The 25,188-nt window shown below is 37.5% G+C and overlaps 1 protein-coding gene across 2 annotated transcripts in view; it reads left to right on the top strand.

Moving 5' to 3' along the window:
- The window catches only part of ADAMTS20 (ADAM metallopeptidase with thrombospondin type 1 motif 20), an 86,106-nt gene extending 63,608 nt beyond the window's left edge, over positions 1–22,498 (top strand). For both annotated transcript variants that reach the window (XM_038155170.1, XM_038155169.1), the window contains exons 29-39: positions 10,433–10,600; positions 11,830–12,003; positions 14,321–14,491; positions 15,140–15,340; positions 15,476–15,605; positions 15,760–15,854; positions 15,953–16,047; positions 16,448–16,581; positions 17,301–17,392; positions 20,068–20,172; positions 20,798–22,498. In XM_038155170.1, coding sequence (XP_038011098.1) covers positions 10,433–10,600; positions 11,830–12,003; positions 14,321–14,491; positions 15,140–15,340; positions 15,476–15,605; positions 15,760–15,854; positions 15,953–16,047; positions 16,448–16,581; positions 17,301–17,392; positions 20,068–20,172; positions 20,798–20,887 — 1,455 coding nt within the window. In that variant the 3' untranslated portion in view covers positions 20,888–22,498. The remainder of the gene's footprint in view (positions 1–10,432; positions 10,601–11,829; positions 12,004–14,320; positions 14,492–15,139; positions 15,341–15,475; positions 15,606–15,759; positions 15,855–15,952; positions 16,048–16,447; positions 16,582–17,300; positions 17,393–20,067; positions 20,173–20,797) is intronic.
- Positions 22,499–25,188: the final 2,690 nt, after the last annotated feature.

The raw sequence follows: 25,188 nt of genomic DNA, 5'->3' as shown, positions 1-25,188 counted from the left end.
AATGACATTTTCAGTGTTGCTTGTATGAGGGCTGATGGTAAATCTTCTAGCACAGATACATGCAGAACCTTCAGTGACAAATTTAATACTGCACATGAGGTAGCTGAGCCTGCCAAATGACTGCTGAAAGGAGACAGAAATACCTCTTGGTTTCCTGATTCTCAGGTGGTAAGCAGACAAAGAGGACTCAAATCAAGAGTATGTAAGGCAGGAAGAATAACTAGATAATTCAATTTTTACTGTAATTGAGAGATTAAATGGAAGATATAAAGGAAGAGATAAATGAGATAGCAAATGTGATGTGTCATCACTGTTGAATCCGAACTCATGAAAATAGGATTATTATTTTTAAATTTCCACCCACTTTAACATCTCCATAATCCATTGTTCTTGTGTTATTGCAATAGCTAAAAGCTTGTTTGAAAGTCTAATTGTGTTATATGAGTCATGTAGGTAAAACAAAGAGAAGGTTGCTGACTGGAAAAGCTCAAGTCTCATTTATGAATACATGTAGACAGTGTAGGAATACAAGGCACAGTGGAGCCTGTCTGAGTATCACAGTAGGTGGGGAGCTGAGCATAGTAACTCATGGGGAGTTGGTCTGCCCACGAACATGGTCTGGTTTTCAAATGCTCTGTAGCTGGCATCAAGAAGGATTTCAGGCTTTAGGCAGTGAGGGGTAGAGTAGTGGTGTTCATCCTGAGGGGGAAAGATATGATACAGCTTTCAAAGAAGGACCTGGTCATCTGTTTTATTTGTTCTGAACTTGGAAAAATGCATAGTATTTGAGATGGCAGAAAGGTAGGCCAAATCAACTCACAAATCTAACTGAAATGAATAAAAGATATTCTGTAAATGATCATTAAGTGGAATCTCAGGGGTTCTGGTTTTGATTTTTTCCAACAGCTGCAAAGAGTATGTTTGTTCATCTGACATCCAGGCAGATTGCCATTTTCTGGCAGTAAGGATACTGCCAGCTGCACTGGACAAAAGAATTCAGACCATGTGGTGTCAACTTAAAAAAATATCATGTAAAGTTTCTCAGCATCATCAGCAGAGTATGGCTTCTTCAGATGTGAAATCCTTTTACTTTCAATGTATGTGCTGATGGTTCTGACTTTGTTTTAATCAGGATGTCTTTACGTTTAAGAGGAATAGCACATTCCTAGTAGATGCCAGATATATCTTCTCATAGCATTTTTTCTTTCCTGCTATCCACATCAGTCCTAAAGTCTGCCTTTAATCCTCTTTATTCCCCCATCATTCCTGCTTTTTCTGTATTTGTATGTAGATGTATGTAGCTTCTCATTTATGTCCATTTGTTAAACATATATATACTTCAGTGTGCTTGGAAAATGGTTATTCATAGGTTTTTTCTTACCCTTAAGATGAAAGTTGAAACAAAATTATCCAAAAAGGAGTCCAATAAAAGCAGCTTTTTTACAGAGCATACAGTGCTCAGTCCTGACACAAAAGGTATGGCTGGGGACAGTGGCCAGGTTAGATGACCTCAGAGAACCATGGCAGTCTCTGTGCTCAGCTGCCACTTGTAAATAGCTGTGAGATTGTACTGCTGTGCACTCTGGTGTTAACATCCCCAGTACACACCTGGAAGCCTCAGAAAACAATGTGTATGGTAGAAACTTGGTGTCTGCCTTCTTCTCTGCTTGTTACACAGGCAGAATACATAGGTAGACTGAAAGGGAAAAAAAAATGTAGAAGTACACCTTGGGCTGACTGGAGAAAAGGATCACTGCCTTCTTTTGTTTCTGAGTTTAAAAATTCCAGTCTTAGATGATGATACTTGGAGTGGATTGTCATCTGGTCCATTCCACTCAGGGCAGTAGGTAATGGCAGTTCCTTTGCACAGGGCTTGTCCTCCCTGAGCTGCTATGCTGAAGAGAATGGCTTCTGAAAAGTAAACTTTAAAATTTCCCTCATAAAAATTAATGAGAACTGACCTTCAACAGTACTTTCCATTACAAAGGTCATGTATGCTACACCACACTTGTGATTTTTTTTATTAATTACAAGATTTTTTATTAATTACAATTAATTGAGGTGAAATTGCTGGGGAGGTGTCCTGGAAGGTGGTCTTCAGATACATGCTTTTGAAGTAACACTATGTACTAGTAAATAAGTTTAAGCCAGAGCAGTGCTCTTACTTGAAAGCTATCTCAATACAGAAGAGGTGTTACCATAAGTACTGCAATTCTGATGCAAAAATAATATCCAGTGATACTTTCTGGATAAAGTTTAGGCCAACCTTAACTAGAAAGACATGATTGCAATCTGAAGAATCTAGTTATAAATAACTCAGGTCACAGAGGAAGGCTTTCTTCATGTGTCAGAATAAAGTGGCTCTGGGACTCTCAAGCTTGCCTAAATGTTTCCTCGTAAAAATATCCTGACAGCTCACAGCAATATATCACTTATATTGGATGTATAAGGATCTGGGGTTAAAATAAATTTCAGAGTCTGTTAGAATTTTTCTTAATAATTGAGGTGAGTCGTGGTGATTGTGGAACAATAATCTGTGTTTAGCAAGGATTCAGAAAGGACTATCGGGCAGCTCTAATAAGTGCATTGAGGGTTCAGTCTAGGACAGATAATCCAAATCTGTATTTTTTAGGTGATAGTAACAGGTAAAAAGTATGCCTTTTTTGTGGCATAGAACTGGCAGCTTGTACTGTGAAGTCTCACTGTAGAGCTTGAACAGAAGAGTATCTACATTTTTCACTTCCTTCTGCCTAAAGCCTGGGAAAGAACAAAAGATGAACTTCATACAAGTGAGGGTGTAGCATCCCTGCCATTGAAGACAAGACTGACAAACTGCTGTCAGGAATGGTCTGTGTATAGCTGATTCAAACTGAGCAGCATCATGGACTGGATGATGTCTGTAGGTCCTTCTTAGCCTAGCCTTCTTCCCTTCCATTTCTGTAGCTGCAAAAGCACAGTCAGAAAAGTGGCAAAGCAGACGTACAGACTGCAGATGGAAGGAGGACCTAATCAACATATCTTCTAAACATCAGAGAAATGTGATTTAACCCTGAAATTTTGAAATCAAGCCATACTGAAAGAGAGAACTTAAAAATTATTCAGTGTAACTTCTGTAGATGATATGGTGTAACTTAGATGTAACAGTAAATAATACACACATTTCTTGGAGTTCAATCCACTCTTTCTCGGGTCTGATGGTATGTTTGATCCTTGGTCCTTTCTGGGTGCATGAGCTAATGGCATAAATGTTTGTACTTGTTTTAGCAAAGAATTACTGACTCCGAATCAAAGAATTCAGTAGGATCTAATTACAGAGTCTGTGTTGCTTCTTAACAGTTGCTTCTTAACAGTTAACAGCAACAAAAAACTCTTTGAGTGCTTTCATCTGAAAAAAGCATATTGTGCTCAAGTATTGCAAAACCCCCTGGGAAGATGGAGCAAGCAGAGGAGACAGACACAAGAAGATCTAGTTCTAATACAGCAAATGAGAAGTTGAAAGTAATTCTCAACTAAGCAATGCTCAAAGTATTGTTTTATTAATTGTGCAGTTGTGATCCTACTCTACTTCGAGAATATTAAAAGAATCCAAACAGGCTTTTGGGCCAATTAGAGATCAGCAAAATGCAGTTTGCCAGACAACTCAAGCAACTACCATGTTTAATCCCATTTTAAACTGAACTTCCTGACCAGTCACAAAAGTCCCTGACTGAAAAAAAGGCAGAAAAAGGAAGAAAATACCTTTTAACATTTATAATATGTTTTATCCTTTTTCAGTGCTGCTGTTGTGGCTTAGCTCCTGTAGGCATTGAACACCACACAACCACTCCCTCCTTCTCCCTTGGTAGGGTGGGGGAGAGAATTAGAAGGATAAAACTAGGAAAACTCATGGGTTAAAAAAAGTAATTTTGATAGGTAAAGCAAAAGCTGCACCAACAAGCAAAGCAAACCAAGGGATGCATTCAGCACTTGCCATGGACAGGCAGGTGTTCAACCATCCCCAGAAAAGCAGGGCTACATCATGTGTGATCATTTTTTGGGAAGGCAAATGCCATCACTCTGCATGCCTCTGCTTCCTCCTTCCTCACAGCTTTTATTGCTGACCACGACATTACTTGGTCTGGACTGTGTCCCCTCAAAACTTTTGCACCTCCAGCTTCCTCACTGGCCTTGATGCTGTGTGACATTGTTCAGCAATAACTAAAATATCCATGTGTTTTCAACGCTGTCTTGGTCACAAATCCAAAAGCTTGCACTAGCTACTATGAAGGAAGTTACCTCTACGATATTCTAGTCACTCATTTATATTTTAAGTCTCTGTATATCTAATAAAAATACGAAAAGAAACTATTACATACTTTCCATTTACTGGTCTGTTTTTCAGTATCCAGAAGCCCACTAGGCTACCAGCTAAACTACACATAGCAGTTCATTTAAAGAAAAGGTTAAGGAAATTTGGTACAGAATCCACCAAATAATGCAAGGTCTTCAACTTTTCAATGAAATAATGATAGCAAAAGAATCAAAATCTTTCAGTGGAGTTGCATGTCTGCTGCAGAAAGAGCCATAATTTGGTAGGAATTGATGACGGCATGCCTGTCTGAGAGTCCATCTGTGCCACAGAAAGCATGAATTTTGTCAGGCTGATCCCTACAGAACTTTATTGCTATGAAGAAAACACAAACAGATGAATCCTAGTTACCAGTATTATGGAATGACTTTGAACAATAGTAATGAAATCCAGCTTTTTACTGCAGATTTATGTTTTTAAAAGAACATGACATATGGGAAGTATTACTTTATCCGATGTTGAGACAAGTGCTAGAATTTCTGTGTAAAATCGTTACAGGATGTGGTTTTTTCAGTTTGTATTTTTTTGAGGAAATTTTCATATTTCATCTAAGTTTTAATGTTCTTATGGACTTTTTCTTCCTACATGGTTAATCTGCATAATATAAGAAAATACATGGAAAGTTGTGCTCTCTCTCCATAAACCTCTAATTGTGGGGAATGTCACACAAATGAAACCGCATTATAGACAAACTGAGCCATGAGGACCATGCTCAAGTAGTCAAGGACCATGATCAAGTTTGAGTGGAGGGCAGTCAAGCAGCCAGAATTACTGCAGTTGTACTTTCCCTGGTCAGGAGAGTGAAGCCTTGGGAAGATCACCACCACATGAGGTTGGGCACCAAGCAGTGAGAGGGCTGTGTTCCATGGAGAGTGTGCAATAACTTGTTAGGAGCTTTGAGAAGGAACACAGGCTTGTGGAGGGGAAAGTTCAGCCTTGTAAGAGATGCGCTGTGGGCTCGATGCACTAAGAGGACAGGAGTGGCTTCCTGAGCACAGAATAAGGCTTTGCTCCTGTTCCAGTGAGAATTTGACACTTCTTACTGACATTACAGAGCTGAAGGGAGGCCAGGCAAGGCAGGTGTCTTAGGTCAGTGTTCAGTATGCAGCTCTCTGAAGAAAATACTGACTGGTGGGGTTAGAGGTGAGTGCAAGACATCTCCCTGTAAGCTGCATTTAGGCTCTTCAAATCCCACTCAGATCTTCTATGGAATCTATATTTTCATTCAAGGAACTGAGCAGGATCTATGCTCTGTCCTTACAGAAATGCAAAGACATTCCTCACTTGATATTGATGAAACGTTTTTATTCAGCATTCGAGTGATTTGGTGTTCTGTCTTTGCTATTTGTTCTCTGTAATGGAGGACAGGAAACACCTACTTGGTTAGGAGTGTCCCATAAAGAGTGTATTGGACTGGAATAGTCTTCTCTTGCTGAAGGTGGGTCACTATGCAGTAAAGAACATAGCTGAGCCTGCCTGCATATGATGCCGGAGCACTTTGGGAGGAAGTGATCCTTTTAAGAGCTCTTTTTTATATATTAACTAAGGAATGAAGCCAGAATATACCAAATTTCAGGAGAATACTGTACATACAGATAATCTAACCTCTGAAACTTTCCACTGATGATCCTGAGTCTTCTACGTCCATGGCAAGTGTATTAGCTTTTTCATGTGGTAAAAAAAATAAAATTGAAGCATTTATTTTTCTTCAGTTGCACTAAATATCATCTATCACTGTCTTTTGCAGTATGCTTCACTCATCTGCTGTGCACTCAGTGTACACTTAAAGCAATTTCTTTCTTTAACTTGTTATTAGAAATAGAGGAAAATCTATTTTCAGGATGTTGATTGTCCTTATAGGTTTGTAAAGCACTGAGCTGGCCAATCTGTTAAAAAGATTGTGCATGCATGTGGAATTAGACTATTTCCACTTTTTAAGATAACTTTTTTAAGGTCCTTGGCTGTGGCTCTGGGCAATCTAGGTGCTTCTGTAACTGATATGTTTGCAAGGCTTTAAGAATAAGAGTCCTCAAATCAGTTGCCTAAATTTTATTGATGTCCTAGTGAAAATGTAAAGGATCTGGTCCTTAAAGATATTTAGGTTTCTATTCCTCACACTATGATAGGTGGGAGATGGTCACTGCAGCAGATGTAGGAATCTGGCACTGGAACCACTCTGAAGTGGGCAGGAGCAGTTCCATGAAATTCCAGGAGATGCAGTACCCCAAGCATTTGGCTGTAGAAAAGCTGCTTAGAGGCACATCTTAGTTTAGTGCTTTATTTGTTGTTACGTTTTGGCAATTATATTTGAGCAGAAGTTTACAGATGCTTAATATCTGTGGGGTTTCCTAGCTTTTAAAAGCATCAGGACTTTCATTCCTTCAGAGCAAAACCACATTAATATAATGAATTTAGCATCTTCATTCTTACATGGATTAAGTAAGAAACCACCCAGCCAAAACACAAAACAACAACAAAAGCAAACAAACAAAAAAACCCACAAAGAATCCCCAGCTGAAAAGCTCTTAAGTTGAAACCCATAGGAGGATGCAAGTGAATCACTTCTTGCAGAGTTACAGTCCTTTTTTTCAGTTCAAGGTCTATTCAACAGAAGGTTTGGATACATGTGAACAGAGAATCAGATCTTGATGAATTTGGGAAAAAATGAGACAGCAAATCTATAGGCAGAAATGTTGTCTCTGTACACTTTTAAGGATTTCATGCATTTAATGTTTTTTGATGTAGTCCCAACATGTTGAACATGTCTCTTTAAGTTTTAAACATAACATTAAATTGATATGGAGTGAAAATCTCCCTGGGAAAAGTTATTTAAATATGGATATTTACATTATATGAGTTAACGGTATTTTGTCTTATTATTGTCTTATTTTGTCTTATTGTCTTTTACAACAAAGAAAAAATAGATCAGATGACTTATAAAAGTTATATTACTGAAAAGATAACTTATATTTCCTATATTTTTTAGTTTTTAAAAATATAAACATTCTTAAAATAATTGAAAGTCATTTCTGCCTTTAGATTTTAGGTATCTTTCATCTGAGTTTCTGCATTTTTACATTCAGATACCTAGATTTCAGCTACTTTTAGTCAGCAAAGCTAAACAGTATTTAAGTGAAATATTTGTAATAACTGTTCATAAAGCCTCTGTTATTTTTAACATCTAAGCTGGTATTTTCCTTTCTGAACTCCCACTCTTAATTACTGTATTCTAATTACAAAAGTAAGTAGAACATCTTTATAAAAGAGAAGCAGACATTTCTCTGGAACTGGTAATAATATCTTCTAACACAAAAATCTTTAGTTTTTCTTTAGAAGTTATAGCACAAATTATAAAGATGAAATAATGACATTGAAATATAATAGAGATATAACTCATTTGAATTTGAACCAACAAAGAGAAAAAAAAAAAACAAAACAGGCAACCACAGAAATTCAGGCCAAGTTCTCACCTGTGCGGAAGTAATGTAAGGCTGTATCTAGTGAGTAGAGATATGGGAAGATCTTTCTAAGGCTGAGATGCAGGATAAGACATTTCTTTTCATAGTCTATTGCTGTTAGCAGCCATGAGCCCTGTACAATAAATAAAACTTCTGTTGAATACAATATATCTGCACAATATAAACAATTATGTGAATCTGCTGGAAAGTGTTGTCCTAGTACCTAATGTTGAGGGCAGCAAATTGGAGTGAGACTGTGCTGTGAGGTTATTCTGTGTTGTGGTAGCCTCACCTCCTGAAGTGGAGACTTCTTAGGAGGGTTTCTTTGGTTGCAGCTCTCAGCCTGGAATGCTGTCCCACAAGAGGGGCTCTCCTGGGAGCTCTCTGGAGCCTGATTTATTCTGCAGAGGAGGCATTGAGGAAGGAGGGACATGTAGGATTTTTCTGACACATCACAGGAGGACGTTAAGTAACTCTGTGCTGCACTTCACTTCCTGCTAAAGAATTAAAGGAAGAATATTTAGAGTTTAGGGGTCCTTCATGTTTATAGTTTATGTCTGAAATTCTTGAAAGAAGATTAAAGTGAAGGTGGAGTCAATTTTCAGATAGTAACAGTATTTTAGTTTTTGTGCAAGTTATCATGCCAGCTTTGATAAATAAATTCTCTGAATACAGAGCTAAGTCTTCTGAAAGGGTTTTATATGATTTAAACATTTTAAGTTTTCTAACCTACATTAGTCATATATTAAAATTTCAGGTATTTTTTGTTCTTTTCCTATCTTAAAGTATTTTCCAAATTAATAAAACATAAATTGTAAAACTACAAGAACATTATTTTAAAAAGATAAATTGAAAGGTTTTGCTGAGAGCAAAATAATTTAATTTAGAAACAAGCATTCTTTTTATGGCGATTTTAGAGTAGACCTGTAAAAGGCAAACTGAGGCCAAATCTGTGCCCTTATCTTTTTTGTAAATACAGTTGCATAAGAGAAATTTGCCATCCATTGTATTGTGTGATAAATGTATTGCTTCGTTCTACAAAGTTTTAATTTTAAGCACAATGGCAGTTTCAATTAAACCTTTAAGATTATATTTATAAATGTTTAAAGACATAGAAATCCTTTTGATATTGAGTACAACTGAGTAAGCTGAGATTCTGTTTAACAAACTGTTAAACAAAAATGTTTCTTACCTAGCAGATTAATTTATTACAGCTGCTTGTTCTCTATTTTAAAAACTTTCATCCAGCTGTTGTTCTCAGGCAAATATTTACCAGGTTTTGTACTGAAAGCAGAATGACCTGAACTTAATTTCCCGAAAATAGAAGACGTATGTATTCAAAAATGCTTTGCTAAGTTAGCATGCAATGCTAATGATGTAGATGATGATGCTGTGACATAAAGGGAAGAGAAATGTATTCATTGCTTTTGAGGAAAGTCTATATTTAATTTTTTTTTCATATCCACTAAAAATTCAATTTTTATTGGACTATTATTTTTATACCTGGATCAATTATCTTCCCATAGGAAGTGCTTTTTCAAGCATAAAATAAATCATGGATGAACTCCTAGATCAAATTAAGCATGTTCTCTTTCCAGACCAAAAAAAATAATCTCCATTGATCTAAAATTTTTAATAGGATGATGTAAAATAGGATTAATGACAATATTTAAGAAGGAAATAATAAAATACTCGTGTTATTCATGGTTCAAGAGAAATCAACTGAGTAGCCACCTAATGCGGAAGAAGTTCAGATGATTGACTTCCGTGTTTGACTGAAAGCTTCCTAGGTCCTGTAGCCCTACTCTGTAGGTGTATAGGACAGCCCTGATGTGATGAATCAAGACCTCACTGATCAAACCTCAGTGAAGTCTGACAGCAGTCCAGCAATTTAGTAGAGGAATGCCCATTTCTCCAGCAGAGCCCGATCCATCAGGCACGCTGTAGTCTCAGCTAGGGTGCCCTGCCAGGGAGGGTTTCACAGAACAGAACAATTTGACATTGGAGGAAGGAAGGAAGGAAGGTCCCAGAACCAGCTCTGTATATTGTGGCAGCTCTCTGGAGAAAATGGGATACTGGGAGGGTGGGGCAAGTCTACACCTCCAAGGACCACCATTAAACTGGTGGTGTCTACTTCTTACCTCTTCTCTTGCCTATTTGCCGCATACCATAAGATACCCAAAGCTCATGGAGGGGAGTTGCCAAGCAAACATGACTTTGCAGCCTACTAGCTAGAAACACATAGCATTTTCCTGTCTTTGGTGCTTGTGATAAGCATCATGCCTACATGAAAATAGCAGTACCCATCTGGAAACAGCTGCTAGAGCATGCTCCTGTGAGATCATAGTATCAAGCTGTCTCCTGCAGGGATATGGATGGCTGAGCACAGGTATTTCTCAATGATGACATCAATGCATGAACAAGATGTGAGAGATATTTGGCACCTGATCTGTAATGCTCAGTATGAGAGGGCTTACAGAGAAAGACATGAACAGCAGATGTTGTGTCATAATACAGAAACTCCTATAATTGCCGAGTCCATTTTGGGTGAGGCCACAGCTTCTTCTGGTTTTCTTCTTGCTCTGAGATTTTTAGCGAAGTAGTGAAATAACACTTCTTTTTCCAGTGTTCTGTTTCCTGTGGAAAAGGGTTGAAGTTTCGTGATGTGCATTGCATTAACAACTTCCAAGCGAAAATAGAAGAGGACAACTGCAAACATTTGAAAAAACCACGAACATACAAAATGTGTAGAGCTGGAAGATGTCCTTCTTGGAAAGCCAGCAGATGGAAAGAGGTATGTAAAAGCTTCCATAATTATGTTCTCCATGAAAATGCAATACAATATCATATTCATGACACACTGCTTCACTAAGAAAATATGTCAGTACACGCATGGCAATGAAATTAACAAATTAGCAAGTAATTAATTATATTTTCTTTTTCTTTCTTTTAAGAATAATGAAAAATAAATGTATGCGAAAACTGAAATTATTTGCTAATCTCAATTTTGTACTGAATAGCTACTTAGGACTTTCCTCATCTTACCTTTTATATTAACAGTTAATTTTAAAGCTTACTTCTTACCTTCTGCAATGAATTCAGTAATATCACTATTTGCTATCTTAGTCTAAATAGTGAAATGGAGCCAAGTTTGTGGGAAAAATTCAAGAAAAAGGGCTTGTGGATGCAAATACTGGCCTTTTCCCTGGTTTGGTCTTATAAAACATCTGTCACCTTGTTGTAAAATTGTGTGTAACTGAGCACATTGCAATATTTTGTATTTCATTCACTCTATCAACACAAGATTCCCCACACTGGACACAGTACCAGTCTCCACATTTTGGCCAGGCTTGATAGAACAAAATGAACTTTATGACTGAGCCTGGACCTTTAGGTAAGCTTTGAGACATAATCATGCTTCTGCCTAGAGTAGGTTTACCATGCTTCTGCCTAGGAAATTATGTTTATTTCAGCAGGCATTAATGGGATGGTGAAATTCCTTTTGCCAGGAAGAAGGAAAAGAGGCATTTGGCATTTCAGCTCTTCAGGGTTCAAAATTGTTAGTACTACAAAAGATAGTGTCCTCGGAATATTACAATTTTTGCAAGATTTTCTAACCTGAAACACTGAGATTGTTTCTCTTTTATTGTAGTATTTGCATTTTAAAGCAGACAAGACTGTCAGTCTCTAATAAAGACAAGATGTAAACTCAGAGCTTCAATCGCTGATCTTGCAAAAATGTAAACTTTTGCTTTGCGTGTCTGTAGTGATTGTCCCTACAATGAATTAAGGTAGGCAGAGAGCTCAGTTAGGTACCTCAGATATAATTATTTTCTGTGTTTTTAAAACATTTTAATTGGATTTTTGCATTTTCAACATAAATTTATTCAGGTATTGCACTCATATCACAAGGGATGTGAAGTATATTTTAAATAATATCCTAAGAACTTCTCACGACAGCCGTACTCCCTTCTGGGAACAGTCTCGTTTCACAGCGACACAACTAATTATGATCAATTTTAGTGCTCTGTATCCTGTGGAGTGGGGATTCAGCAAAGGGACATCTCCTGTCAGGTGACAGGCCTGGGGCTGGTGAGTGATGTCCTGTGCAGCCGTGACCTGCGCCCCGCCAGCACAAGGCACTGCCAGCTGCCCGCCTGCCTTCAGTACCACTGGCTGGCACATGGATGGGAAAAAGTAAGTAAGGTTTTTAACCTGTATGACTTAATTGAGTCATGTAATATGGCATAATAAGTTTGAGGTTTCTGTTCTTTTTAAGTTCCCCCCCTTCCCCACCACACTTGGGTGTATTTCTAGTAGCTGTTATGCTGCAGAATAACAGATGACCATGCTGGAAATTTTGAAGGTCAGGCTTGTAAAACTTCAAAAGGGATGAAAGATGTCAAAGACTTCATTTATACTCCCTTATTGTTGTACACAAAAGCTCTGGTAGAGTTCTGAGCAGGTACTTGATAGGACTATCTCTACATACTTCTCTACGTAGCGCATAAGTTGTTTAATAAATCCTTATTATGAAATATCTTTTTAAAAAGAACAGAAATGCAGAAGAAATGTCATGTGGAAGTAAACACCATGGAGGTAAAATCTTTGGACAACAGTTCTGTATGGAAGATTTAAAACATCTTAAAAACGTGAAGCATCTTTTCTTGTTACAGAAAAGAAGCAAAATAAATCTCATTATACTCCTACCAAAGAGGAAGCAAAATAAGAAAATAAAACTCAGCATTTTCTTACCAAACATGTTTTTTCATATTTAAGAAAATCTACAGATACCTTCAGGAGAGAGCTGTCATTTCTAAATGTGTAATTACTATTTTCTACATGCTAAAAATTTAATAACTTTTGTTATTTTTGCAAACATGCAAACATATAAAGATGGGGAAGAGAAAAAAACCAAAAGTTATGTGTAATACCTGAAATGGTGTGCAGAAGAGCCTTTCTCTAACATTAAACAAAACAACATTTTGTGCATTTGTGTCGTATTAATATTCTGACACACTAAATTTTCTAGGGCAAATCCCCTTGAATATGAAGACTCTAAAGTCTCATGGACACAGTGCTATAGATGTGACAACTGTTAATATGTAAAACATTGGCTGATGCTCTGCAAAACCTATATTATATTAATGCAGTTCAGACATATATATTCCTTTGTTAAGCTATATTGAGGGAAAGCTGACAAACACATGTTTCTTTCAAGTGTTCTATTCTCATATGTAGCTGTCAAAATCAGGAATAAGTGGAAGTGGTTCAGAATGCACTTTTAGCACAAATATACACTTTCAAGGAATGAGAGTAAATTTTCCTTTGCCAGCAAACACTTGTGTATTCCAGCTGGGTGTTTGGAGCTCTCCACTAGATACACACTCTGTTTCAGTACATTCTCCAGCTATTTCATAACTTCTTCCACATGTATATTGCTATTTTCTTGAAATTTCTGTGTTCTGTTTCCTTCTCTCACCACATTCATAAACAGCCCTGTACATGTAATGTTAATAGTTCAAGTGCTTATCCATCTGCATGCCACTCCCAGTGCAGGATGTCCTCCACCAAACTTGTAATGTTTTGCCCAACTGTTTTAGCTCTGGGTGCTTGTGTGTCATTTCCTCACCTCACCAGCCACAGCAGAGCAGAAATATGTCCAGATCTGTCCAGCTTGCAGCCAGTAGACTGGGTGAAGCATTTTTATCCTAGGGAGAAGAATGCCTACGAAGCTAAGATATTAAGCATCATGAAAAGAAATCTTCTGCCTGTCCCCATTACCTTGTGACTGGATTATTCTTTATGTGCCTAATATTCTGAGCTCCTCCATGCCATTAAAAGTTAGCTTAGTTCAGGCACCCATAGCTGGGGACGTGCTGTTGATATATATTACTTAGGCTGTACCTCCACTTTTCTGGATTCTGGTGGGAGCAAGGTTCTTATCCTGTCCTGACAGATCTCTGATGGCTCACCATTCCACCACCTTGCCACGGGGAGTGGTCTGAGGACACTCAGGGCAAAGGCACAGGCTCAACAACTACTGCTGCTCAAAGCTGGCACTGGCACTGGCTTGATTAATAGGCAGCTTTCTCTCTCTCCCCCCCCCTCCCCCCCCGTTCTGTTTTCAAGATCAAATTGTTTTGTTTTCAGGACCAACTTACTCCTTTCATATTTCACTGTAATCCTTTTCTGTCTCTTTTCATATGGAAGGGTTTTTACACTCAACCTATCATCTTGGCTTGACATTTTCATTTTCTCCTCTGTCTCACCCAGCAGTTACTGTGTCATTGTTATTCTATGCAGGTTTTTTTTTTCCCAGCTGATTAGAAGTACTTCGAAAATAAAGGAAAACACTCAGTGTTTTACTCAAAATCAGTGAATAATTTAGTCTGACGTTGATAGCAGATGTCAAAAGGTGTTGCTGTCTGGGTTTCACTGGTGTGTGCCAAGCAGTAGGTAACTTCATTCTGTAAATGTCTAGTTAAAATGTGATTAATTTTCTCACTTTTAGTGCTCAGCATCATCTAGAAGAAAGGAGATATACAGGACAGTAAAATGTGTGAATGAAAACCAGCTCCAAGTCGATGAAAGCTTCTGTGATCCTGGCACAAAGCCTCCATCATCCAAAACCTGCAGAGTATCTCCCTCTAAATATGTTGTGTTCACAGGAGAACTGTCACAGGTACACAAATTGTACTGCTCACACATCTTTTATATATATTTACATTTAAGAATGTTATATTGCTGTAAAATTTAGGTTACATGTGTGGAGAAAAAAAGAAGTATATTTGCATTTGAACATGGCTGTCTAAACTTTCTCCACACTGACCTTCCAAGTCAGCTATGACTTATTGTAGAGGCCAAGTCCTCCCTTAACCACCCAGGACCTATGATTACTAACTAGATAGGAGCTGCCCCTACCACAGGATTCCTTTGCTGTTTCCCAGGAAACTCTCTTGCAAGCTGACCTCACTGAAGTAACCAAAGCTCTTTTCCTTTATTTCCGTGAAGTGTTTGATCAATGCTTTGCTTCCCTTGCACATCTGCACTGCCTGTGTGTGTGCATGTCTGTGCACGTGTCACAGCTGAGAGGGCATGGCTCTGGAACCTCTGAGCAAAGGGCACCATGGGGCTTTGTGGCTCCTCGCACGTGTAGCAATTGCAGACCTTCACTTCTGCTCACTGATGTTCCAGCCCAAGGTGGGGCGCCTCCAATGACAAGCTTTTGCCAGAGCAAGGCTCAGAGCTGACTTACCTGTAATGCAATTCTGCAGAAACATCACAGAAACTTTCCCAGAAGTGATGTCTGTGCTTGGGGATTTTATTTCAGTGCTCAGAAAGCTGTGGTTTTGGACTCCAGCAGAGGATCCCCTACTGTGTTGGAATCCACTCTGTCCAAAGCCGGCACATCCGCGGCCTTTGGGCTGTAGCGTACCAAGACTGCCCAGTAGAGCCATCCCCCTACATTTACAGATGCAATGTCAAAGGATGCTCACAAGCAGCTACGTGGGCAGTAGGGAAGTGGACCAAAGTGAGTACAAACGTGCAAGCTCATTTTTATAGCTGCCTCTGGCATGAATATATATAGCAAGAATAACTTGCTGACATAATGGTGTTAATTATTTGCTTCTTTCTAAACTAAGTCTTGATGGTTATCTATGTCTAGTGCTCAGCATCTTGTGGAGTGGGGATAAAGCAGAGAACAGTAGAGTGTATGACTGAAAATGGCTTATCTAGTGACTTGTGCCTGCCACATTTAAAACCAGATGCCAGAAAGGTCTGCCATGAGAAAGAATGTAAGTGATAGCTGTGATTTTATGCAGTTAATGTTTTCCCAGGTTACTTATATTAAAGCTGTAAATATATTTGGCGTGCAGTTATGGAAAATTAAGTCCTAAAAGTAAGTTCTGTTCCTGAAATATTAATATGATTTAATCATTCGTTTTGAAGGTGAAATTCTTACCACCTGCAAAGATATGCAGATTAAAAAAGGGATGAGAAGGGATGGTGAATACCTACTTAACGTTAAAGGAAGGATGATAAAGGTACTGTTAATATTTATGAGTTTTTATGAGTACATATTTTTATGAAATGACTCCTTTCTAATAAAGATTTTGCTAAAGGGTTGCATTTTCTCTCCCAGATTTATTGCTCAGGCATGCACTTAGAGAATCCCAAAGAATATTTGACATTGGTAAAAGGTGAAGCAGAAAACTTTTCTGAAGTATATGGATACAGGTACAGAAGTGGTTTTATGACTTTATGAAGTGCATTTTTTCCTTCCAAAGTAACATAATAAAATAATACTTTTTGTGAGAAATGAGAGTAGGATTTTTTTTGTTCCTTGATTTTCTGTTTTAAATATCCAGGCATGTGAGCACACATACAGAAATATGGATACTTCCATCCTGAAATTATGTTAGTTGAACTAAATTATTATAATTTTTTTCTGTCTTGGCTTTGGTAGAAATGGCTTTGATCCACATTAGTGTTTCAGTTGAGCCCAGGTTAAAAGCTGCGCTTGTTGTTCAGTTAAGATTGTTTAATATTTTTATGTGGCATAGTGCAGTACACTTATTTTTCACTATGATATTAAAAAAAATCTCAAAATGAAAACTAAATATTTGCTGTTCTTTAGGTTGCAGAATCCATATGAATGTCCTTTCAATGGAAGCAGAAGGCAAGACTGTGCCTGTCGAAATGATTACCTTGCAGCTGGCTTCACGGTTTTTAGCAAAATAAGATTTGATGTAGCTTCTATGCAAATTAAAAGTAAGCATTTTGTTAATTTTAGCCAATTTCAGCATTCTATTGAAATTGTATGTGGTCACAATTACAAAATTACTATTTTGATCCACTTACAGATCCAGCAGTGCCATCTTGGAGCAAACAAAATTCTTATTTAATTTAAGAATTCAATGTCAAAAAAAAAAAAAAAAAGAACACCACTACTCACCTTGTTAATTTGTCCCAAGTGGTCAAATGGCATGAATCTCGGATATTCATGTTTTATATGTGAACTACCTTCATTTTCTAAGGTTTTGTTCCCATTATTTAATTTTATTTTAGTCCACAGCTTTTTTTTTCTTGTGGAAGGCTTTGTTTCTATGCTCTGCTTAGTCCCTTCTCAGACCTTGGCAGACACTGAAGAAATGGACAGGGAATCTTGCAGTGCTTCAAGCCCCGGCCTGAAGCTGGCAAGTTGGCCCACAACCAGCTCACTTGGTGCAGTGTCCAGGCGCACATCCATCTTCCTCCTAGCCTACTCCTATCTCAGAGAGAATTCTGGCCTAGGTTGGACCAGTGGTACAATAACCAAAATTCAAACAATTGCTTCTCAAATCAAAACACACAACCTTCCCTTCCAAGGAAACAACAAACAAAAAACCCTACCCAATGCAAACAATAAAACACCCGTGTTCACACTTTTCACTGTTTCCTCCTGAACTTCAAATGCAGCAGTTTGTGTTGAGTAATTTTCTGTTTTCTAGCCACAGATTTTCTTTTTGCTCAGACTATACTTGGGAGAGCAGTACCATTTGCTACAGCTGGAGATTGCTACAGTGCAGCCAGGTGCCCACAGGTATTTATGATATCTTACTCCCTTGAAATGTTTGCATGAGAGGGCAAAAAAATATGTGTGACTTGTTTAGGTTCTAAACTAATCTCTCATTCTATGAGGTCACTGTACAACATTAATAAGTTTTTTTTTTTTCTTACTCTCTTCCCTCTTGTTTCCACCATCCCCCCTCATGGTTTCTTGCTCAAATTGTTTATTACACCCTTTCCCTGTAGGCTCCATGTATGTGTATGCAGCTTTCTGTGTGTTTCATGTATTGCTCTGCCTCCCTCTGGATTTGATGTATCCTTTGTTTCCCCTAAAGCTTTCTCGTTCTTTGTTCTCCTCTAGTGACTCTTCTATAATCCTGCATAATTTTCCTTATCTTCTGTTTCTCTCCTGATGCTTCATGTCTTTGAAGACTACCAGAGGAAATCAATCTTTTTTAGCAGTTTACTTTAAAATTTCAACATGCATTGTTGTATCTACATTAGTGTTCTAGTTGTGGGTGCTTTTTAGATTAATCTCTATGTTGTCCCAGTTTGCTGTTTGCTGTTTCACATCACAGAGTAATTTTGAAAGACATGAACAGGATCCCTTTTGGATGAAGCTAAACTCAACAATGAGCTTCAGAGGAAGGATCTTCATATACGCTAATGCTATTGAGGCTTGGGACTACAGGGGAGTTAGTCCAGAATAAACCCCTGATTTCTGTACTGTCTACAGACTTGGGCTCTCTGGGTCAATTTTTACTTTACACATCTGCATGGTCCTTCTTTATGATGCAGACATAGCCCTAGTCTGACCTAGTCAAGCTTTGGAGCCCATTGGCAGAAGCAGGATTCCTTAGAAAACACTTCAGCTTATCTTGCTGTACTAGAAAATTTAGGATGAGGTCAACTGTCCTCTGGAAGTGAATTTCTTTTACTGGTTATAAAGGAGTTAAGACTGACTGCCTCATGCTTGCTTGGAAGTGAATCCCTGTTGTCCATCTCTCCTGGTTGCCTAAACTTAAGACCAGCTGTGGGTGGGCACAGGCAAGGGCAGCTAGAGACTATTCATGTGCAATTTAGGTACAAATGAAGTGCCTAGGTTTGGCAGACTTAAACCCCTGACGAGAAAACAGTTGAAGTTCATTACAGTATTGGATGCCTTCAACCTGCAAGTCCTGTGGGTGCAGTATGATGCAAATCTGTTTGCTGTGTGCAGCTTCTGTTGGGAGGTCACTCTGCTTGCATGGCTTGGCACTGACATATTTCCATCTAAAAGTTCTGTCTGAAGCTGACAGTTTCGATGCAGTCAAAAGGCTTCCATTCCTGTACTTTTAGTCCTTCAAATCTGTTCCTGGCCTTGCATGTGCTGCATGGTATGTCAGGCAGCTATTGAGCTGTCATTTTAATTGTAATAGCATTTCTCATTTATTTTTGTAAAATGATGTCACTGTGAAAGAAGTTACTCTAGGACTGTTAATTATGGAAATCATTCCACACCATTTCTATGAATTTCCTCCTTCGTTAAATGGAAGTCTTTCACGTTGTGGATTTTTGAAGAACAACCTACCCTATCCATATGAGTTTTTATCTCATCCTGTGCTATAAGCACAGCATCTTTACATAGAAGTGCTCTCAAAATAAATCTGCCACACTGAGAAATATAACTGAATTTTTGCAACAGAATTTAAGTGAATCATCATAATAAAAGCTATACATATATATATTTATATATGTATGACATAATTAAGCAATAAAACACAGAAGCTACCATTTGCAATAAAAAATTACTAGGTCTGAATACAGAAATCCAGGCTTTCGGTGAAAATTCAGAGGTGTGCAGTTTTCTGATTGTAGTTCTGCCTGAGCTAATCATTAGGCTCTTTGTGGAGGTAGTACATCTTTGTAGCATATTGCACTTCTCTGTGAATGCAATTTAATAATTTTCTGTATCCCAGTTTGTTTGCCAAGGTAGTACAATTTGTTACTTTTAATGTATTTCCTATTCTCATAGGAACTGACTGAAGCTAGTTTTCAGAGTCTGTATCTGTGTAGGCAAATATTTTAGAAGCAATAGCTTCTCCATCTGTTGTGAATGGTTTGTATAGCAAAACATTACACTTAAAACAATAGTTATTTATTTTAACATCCACTTATATTCCTGTTCAATTGTGTTGTTTGTTATACTGAAAAATCAGTGGAACATGATAAGATGATGATGCTTAGACAATGTGCAAACATTTGAAAATTAGATGACCAATTGATTTGTCTTTACAGGAAGCAGTATGTTTTGTCAAGTTATTTGCAAAAAATTCAGGAACTTAAAAAAAAAAAAAAGTCATTCAAGAAAACCAGCTTCATTCTTACCTTTTGAAAGTCTGTACTTTTTGTAAATTAAAATTTCATTTGTAGAAGAGCAAAAATAATTTCAGTTGTCTGATGTTAGCTTTGTCTTCTTACTCAGATGCATCAGATCAGCTGATGCACAGCTGGTGCTTATTGCAGAATAACTTGGTTTTGTGTTGTGAATGTCCATAGAAAGGGTGTAAGGCAGCATAACCAGCCATATTTTGTACACACCTTTGAGTACTTCATGTTTAGACATAGCCCAAGCGATATGTGCAGATATGCCAATGTAAAGTTTTTTAGTGTTTTGAACCCTGTTTATCAGCTCTGTGTTTTGGTGTTTTTTTAATTTTTTTTTCCTAGGGCCAGTTCAGCATTAACTTGGCTGGTACAGGTCTGAGATTATCCAGTACAGTGAGGTGGATTGCTCAGGGCAACTATGCAACTGCTGACATACACAAATCCCATGTGAGTCAATGCTGTTTTCCTTTACCTGCTCTTATAGCTTGGACAAGAGGTACAAGTGTTGACTGTAGTAAAAGCTACAGTGATTTTTGTGAATCAGAAATAGCATTCAAGGTCTCTGACCAGTTTAAGTCTTCTTCAGCAATGGTTAATCACACTTTCCAGTATCTGTTTCAGATCAGCATTCCCTACCTACCCGTCTCTTAACTGATTTAAGAGCTTATTGTATTAATTTGGTTTACTAGAGGCTTTGAAGATGCTTTTACAAAATACCCAAACACAACACCCAACCCTCTACATTTTGTTCAAGATCATCCTACTACAGATTATCCTTTTTGTTTCTTACTCCCATCTTTATTAGCATGGGAAACCATAAGACCAGTTAAACAAGAACAGTAAGTGAGCATGGTTTAAGAGAACATTGGATGGTAAGCCTGGGAACAAGGTGTAGAGTGGTAGTGACAAAGGATCTCTGTTCTTGTTTTGCTAATGCTGCTGTCTCTTGATTTAGTGTTTCTAGGTATGATTTGTCAGAAGGTCTGTTGTGTGCAAACCTCGAGAAGCCTTTTGTGCAACTGTGATTTCAATCGCTTTTCTTGATTGACTCTTCTCTTTGTTTAATTCCCAGGATGGTACTAAAATATATGGAAGATGTGGAGGATTTTGTGGAAAATGTGTTCCTAACACAATTATTGGTCTCCAACTTCAAATACAGTGAGAACTCTGATGTACTAAGGGCATCAAAGCAGGGACATTTGCTGTGTAGGCTCAAACTGTAGGTGCTCTGTACGTGTATATTTTAATTTTTTCATGTCTGTAGTGCTCATTACTGTAACGTTCACTAATAAGAATTCCTGTTTTCTTCAGGATTTACTCAAGGTTGTATTATCTGTTTGTGGGCTAGCAAGTGCAAAAATCACAATCAGAAACCTTCAGGTTTTACAGGAGAAGTATTTATTCAAAGTACAGTACGTACTAACAAGTAAATTGCACTGGGATCACTTCCATGGGTAACACTCTAAATTTTACCATAATTGTAATTCTTTACCTGTAACTTACCAGTATAATTCTTTATGCAGTATTCAGTAAAATTTATCCTTTACTGATCTTTTTTGATAGATTGTGCTAAAATATAGAAAGGAAAGCTTTACTGCTATATAAAGAGACAAGTAATTTAAGTACTTCCAATTTTGTGCAAACCTGTAGGGATTATCTGTCAATAACTTACAGCTGAAAAGTACATAGCCAAAATGCTTGAGATAGTTTTATAGATCTGTGTGTTTCTCTGTCAGTGAAAGCATTTTCCCCCATCCCTTTCATTAAATTCTTTGTGGTGCTCAAATCCCGGCAGAAATACTGAGAAGTGTGGTTTAACCTCTGTAGTCTCTGTAGCACATGTTAAACACCAGGTCTTAGGTTTGCTGTGGTTACAGGAAAAGAAAATATGGAAACAAATTGCTTCAAAACCTGATTTTAAATTGCTGCCTCTCATCCAAGTATACTGTGAAAGCAGTGCATTCTGTTTATAATTGCACAAATATGTATTTGCTTAAACACTTTCCATATCCACCTTACTCCTTTACCCTGGCCAAGGGCACATTAGTAAAGGCTGTAGTGTGTGTCCTTCAAAGTCTGATTCAGCAGCATTTCCAATAACCTTAGTGAAAAATCTGAACAGAGGCAGCACCCACTGTGGTTTTGGTGTCCATCTTTGATTCAGTTTGATCTTTCAATGTCTGTAAATACAGTTCTAACCTCTGCTACTGAAAGAAGAGTTACAAGGTTTAAAAAATGATCTAGCTCTTTGATTTGTTGGTTTGTATTACTTTACAGTCCAGAACTAAAGAAATATATGCATATACAGAAAATGTGTTTTAGGGCCAACTCGCAGGTATTCAGAATAAAATTTTTTACCAGCATAATAATGTATATTATTGTAGCAGATAGCTATAATGTACCAAATAACTATACCTGCTTTTTCTGACCACACACATTCTGTAAACCAAATATTTATTCTACATGTCAGTATAATTGGTAGATCAAGTGGCAGCTATATCCCATTTTTACCCACAAAAAGTTAGCCATGAATTAGCAATATTTATTAATTAAAAACAATACTGTACCACAGAAGTGCATGCAGCTTCTTTTAAGACAACACATGTAGGTAATTATTTTGTGATCTCTGCATCAGAAATGTATTTTTGCACTATGTGCCTTGTAATAGTTGTAAACATTAATAAGACTATAAAACCTTATTTTCCTAGAAGTGTTTACATTTGCAATTAAAATCTTGTAATTTATAAAATATTTATATAATAAATATACTTGTGTGAATGGTACCAGGGTACTTTTGTTTGGGTTCTTTTTTTGGGTTCTTTTGTTTGGGTTCTTTTTTTGGTATGGTACTCTAAGTACAAAATGTTGCAAAAACATTTCAGCTTCTTTAAGCTGAAATAAGATAATTTACAGAATAATTACATTCTTAATGCTTCTCTAAAGTGGTATACATTGACTTGTACTGGAATGACTGGAGGTTATAGTTACAGGAATAATTTCTATTGAAGCAAATCCTGCTTCAGAGGGAAGAACTCCATGTCTGTCTGCTCTTTCTAGTTATTCTCCCACATTTAGCTATATTTTTGGGGGGATTGCCCTATAAGTTGCTAACTGAAATAATGTGGAAATCTGAAATAGTTTTCCTCTCTTTGTGCTAACTCCAGCTTTTATAGCATGGTTCCTTGCCTGTTGCTTTGGCAGAAGGGCAACTGCAGTTTGCCTCCATCCCCAAGAGGACTTTTTTCTTATCAGCTCATTTAAAGGCTACAAAGTGTTCAGCTCTGCTGCCACAAAGTCACTCTGTAAATCCACTGCCAAACAAAGTGACTTTTAATGCAGTATTCAATACATCATGCTTTTCTTGGATAATAAAATGTATTTCTGAATAAAAATGAATTTTCTATACTTATAGCATATCATGTGGTCCAACTTTTGCATAGAACAGCAATATATTGTTTTGTAGATTTTTGTCTATTTTCTTTCTCATACCCTTGATTTAGAGTTTCAGCCAACTGTAGTGAAAAAGTAACTGTAAAAGTAACTGTAAAAGTAACTGTAGTGAAAAAAAAAGACATTTTGTGATTTCCTTGTGTAAGATTTTTTTTTTTTTTTTAAGAAAAAGGGCTCAATCAGTCATCCCATTTTCAAGTTCCTGACTTTTTGTCCTGAGGGCATTTGGGCAATTTAAGAAAAATGTAAGCCTAATGATCAGCTCTGAAGAAACTGGAGATTTGATGATGCTGAGATGTTAAGAGGCCATGTAAACAAAAAAGAGGATCATGGGTTGTACTTGCAGTAAGATGTTTCCATATATTCAATTGAAATTGCTCTGAATTTCCATCCCACTGGGCAGGCAAGATGCTTGCCAGAATAGCAGGGTGCTCCATGACAGAGCTCTGAGCTCCAGCTCCTGGGTCTGCATGTGCTGAGGTGCCTGTGGCTGTCACAGTCACACAGTTCTCCTGCTTGGGTTCGTGCTTAGGAAATTAAATGCATAACTGCCCTATCAGTATTCCAGAGAGAAAAAAAAAAAAAAAGATAAATGGTAATAGCTAAAGAGGGTTGTAACAATGCTTTGTTAGATGGCTTCTAGGATCTTTTCAAGCCCATCAATGGCAGCATTACACATTAGGTGACAGAACTGCACTTGGCTGTGTGTGTGCACTTGACTTACCTGTGTGTATGCATGCACACATTTAATGCTTATCTGAATATTAAGTGCCAAAAAGGGAGTAGATATGAAAAACCTTGTTTCTCACATTTCTCTAACAAAATGTCACTTGATGTGTGACAATACCTGTGACTTCTCTCGATGAATTCATCCTCTAGATGTCTTCTACTTGTATTTCCCCAAAGGTTATATGTGGGAGGTAGCAGAGGAGATGGAAACTTTGGCTCAGGGTACACTTCTCTGTTCTAGCAGAATTCATCCTGGTCTGTTGTGCTGCTTTCCCTCTGCAGAGAAGCAGGATGTGCCCAGGGGTTTGATCTGGAACATGGATGTTGTATAATCAGTCAATCTTACATTCATGGGCAGAGCTGTGACTGAGTGGTTTCAGCACATGTATGTGTCTGTGCAGGTTTCTGATGGACAGCCGTGTGTTTTCTTATCTAACTGAAAGGCTGTAATATCCAAGACATACTTGACAAGATGGAGGAAATGTTTGGGGTTTTCTTCCACTTCTGTTACCTGGAATACGTTCAGTGTAACTTCTGTGTTTTGTTGGCTATTTGAAATGAAAGTTCCATGTAGCAGGGAAGGGGGTTGGGGTCTTTGCATTTTTATTGCAGTAAAACATGAGATTCTTGGGAAATTCAGAATATGAATAAAACACTACTGTCTTGCAAGTGCTTTCTATATCTTGCAAAGCTTTAAATAAGATTAGGAAAGAGTATGTGGGGTTTCCATAAAGAAACAAATAGATATGTGAAAGTTGATGTTCTGTGGCTATCAAAACTGAACTTGAATTATAAGTGGATCAGAAATATGCTGTAGTCTTTTAGCTTTAACTTAAAAATGTAAAGGAAAACTATTTACAAAAATAATTTTGAAGGAAGATAACTGAATATTTCAATAAGGAACATGAAAATGAGCATCATATATAAACATCACAACTGAGATTTCAAAGTAATCCATGTTGGCAGTTAATCCGTGTTGACAGTAAATCCATGTTGGCCTTATTTATAAATTGAAACAATTTCCTACTGCACACCAAAGAAGCCTGTCAAAGCATTTTTCAAGTCTTAATTTTCATGATACTATAGACTTCCATATTTCCACTTTTGTGGAAATTGAAGCATGAAATACTAAATGCTGCACTTAAATGCCTTGAACAGTTACAAGGTATCTTACTTGATGCAGAAAAAGTATGAGTGGAGGTCACCATGGCAGAACCAATATGAAATAATGTCCTTTAAAGGCTAGAAAGTGGCAACTCTGGGCAAGTATTTGTATCCTGTAGA

Source organism: Motacilla alba, chromosome 1A (assembly GCF_015832195.1).
Source record: "Motacilla alba alba isolate MOTALB_02 chromosome 1A, Motacilla_alba_V1.0_pri, whole genome shotgun sequence".
In the NCBI taxonomy this organism is placed as follows: Eukaryota; Metazoa; Chordata; class Aves; order Passeriformes; family Motacillidae; genus Motacilla; species Motacilla alba.
This window is presented reverse-complemented; position numbering and strand designations above follow the sequence as displayed.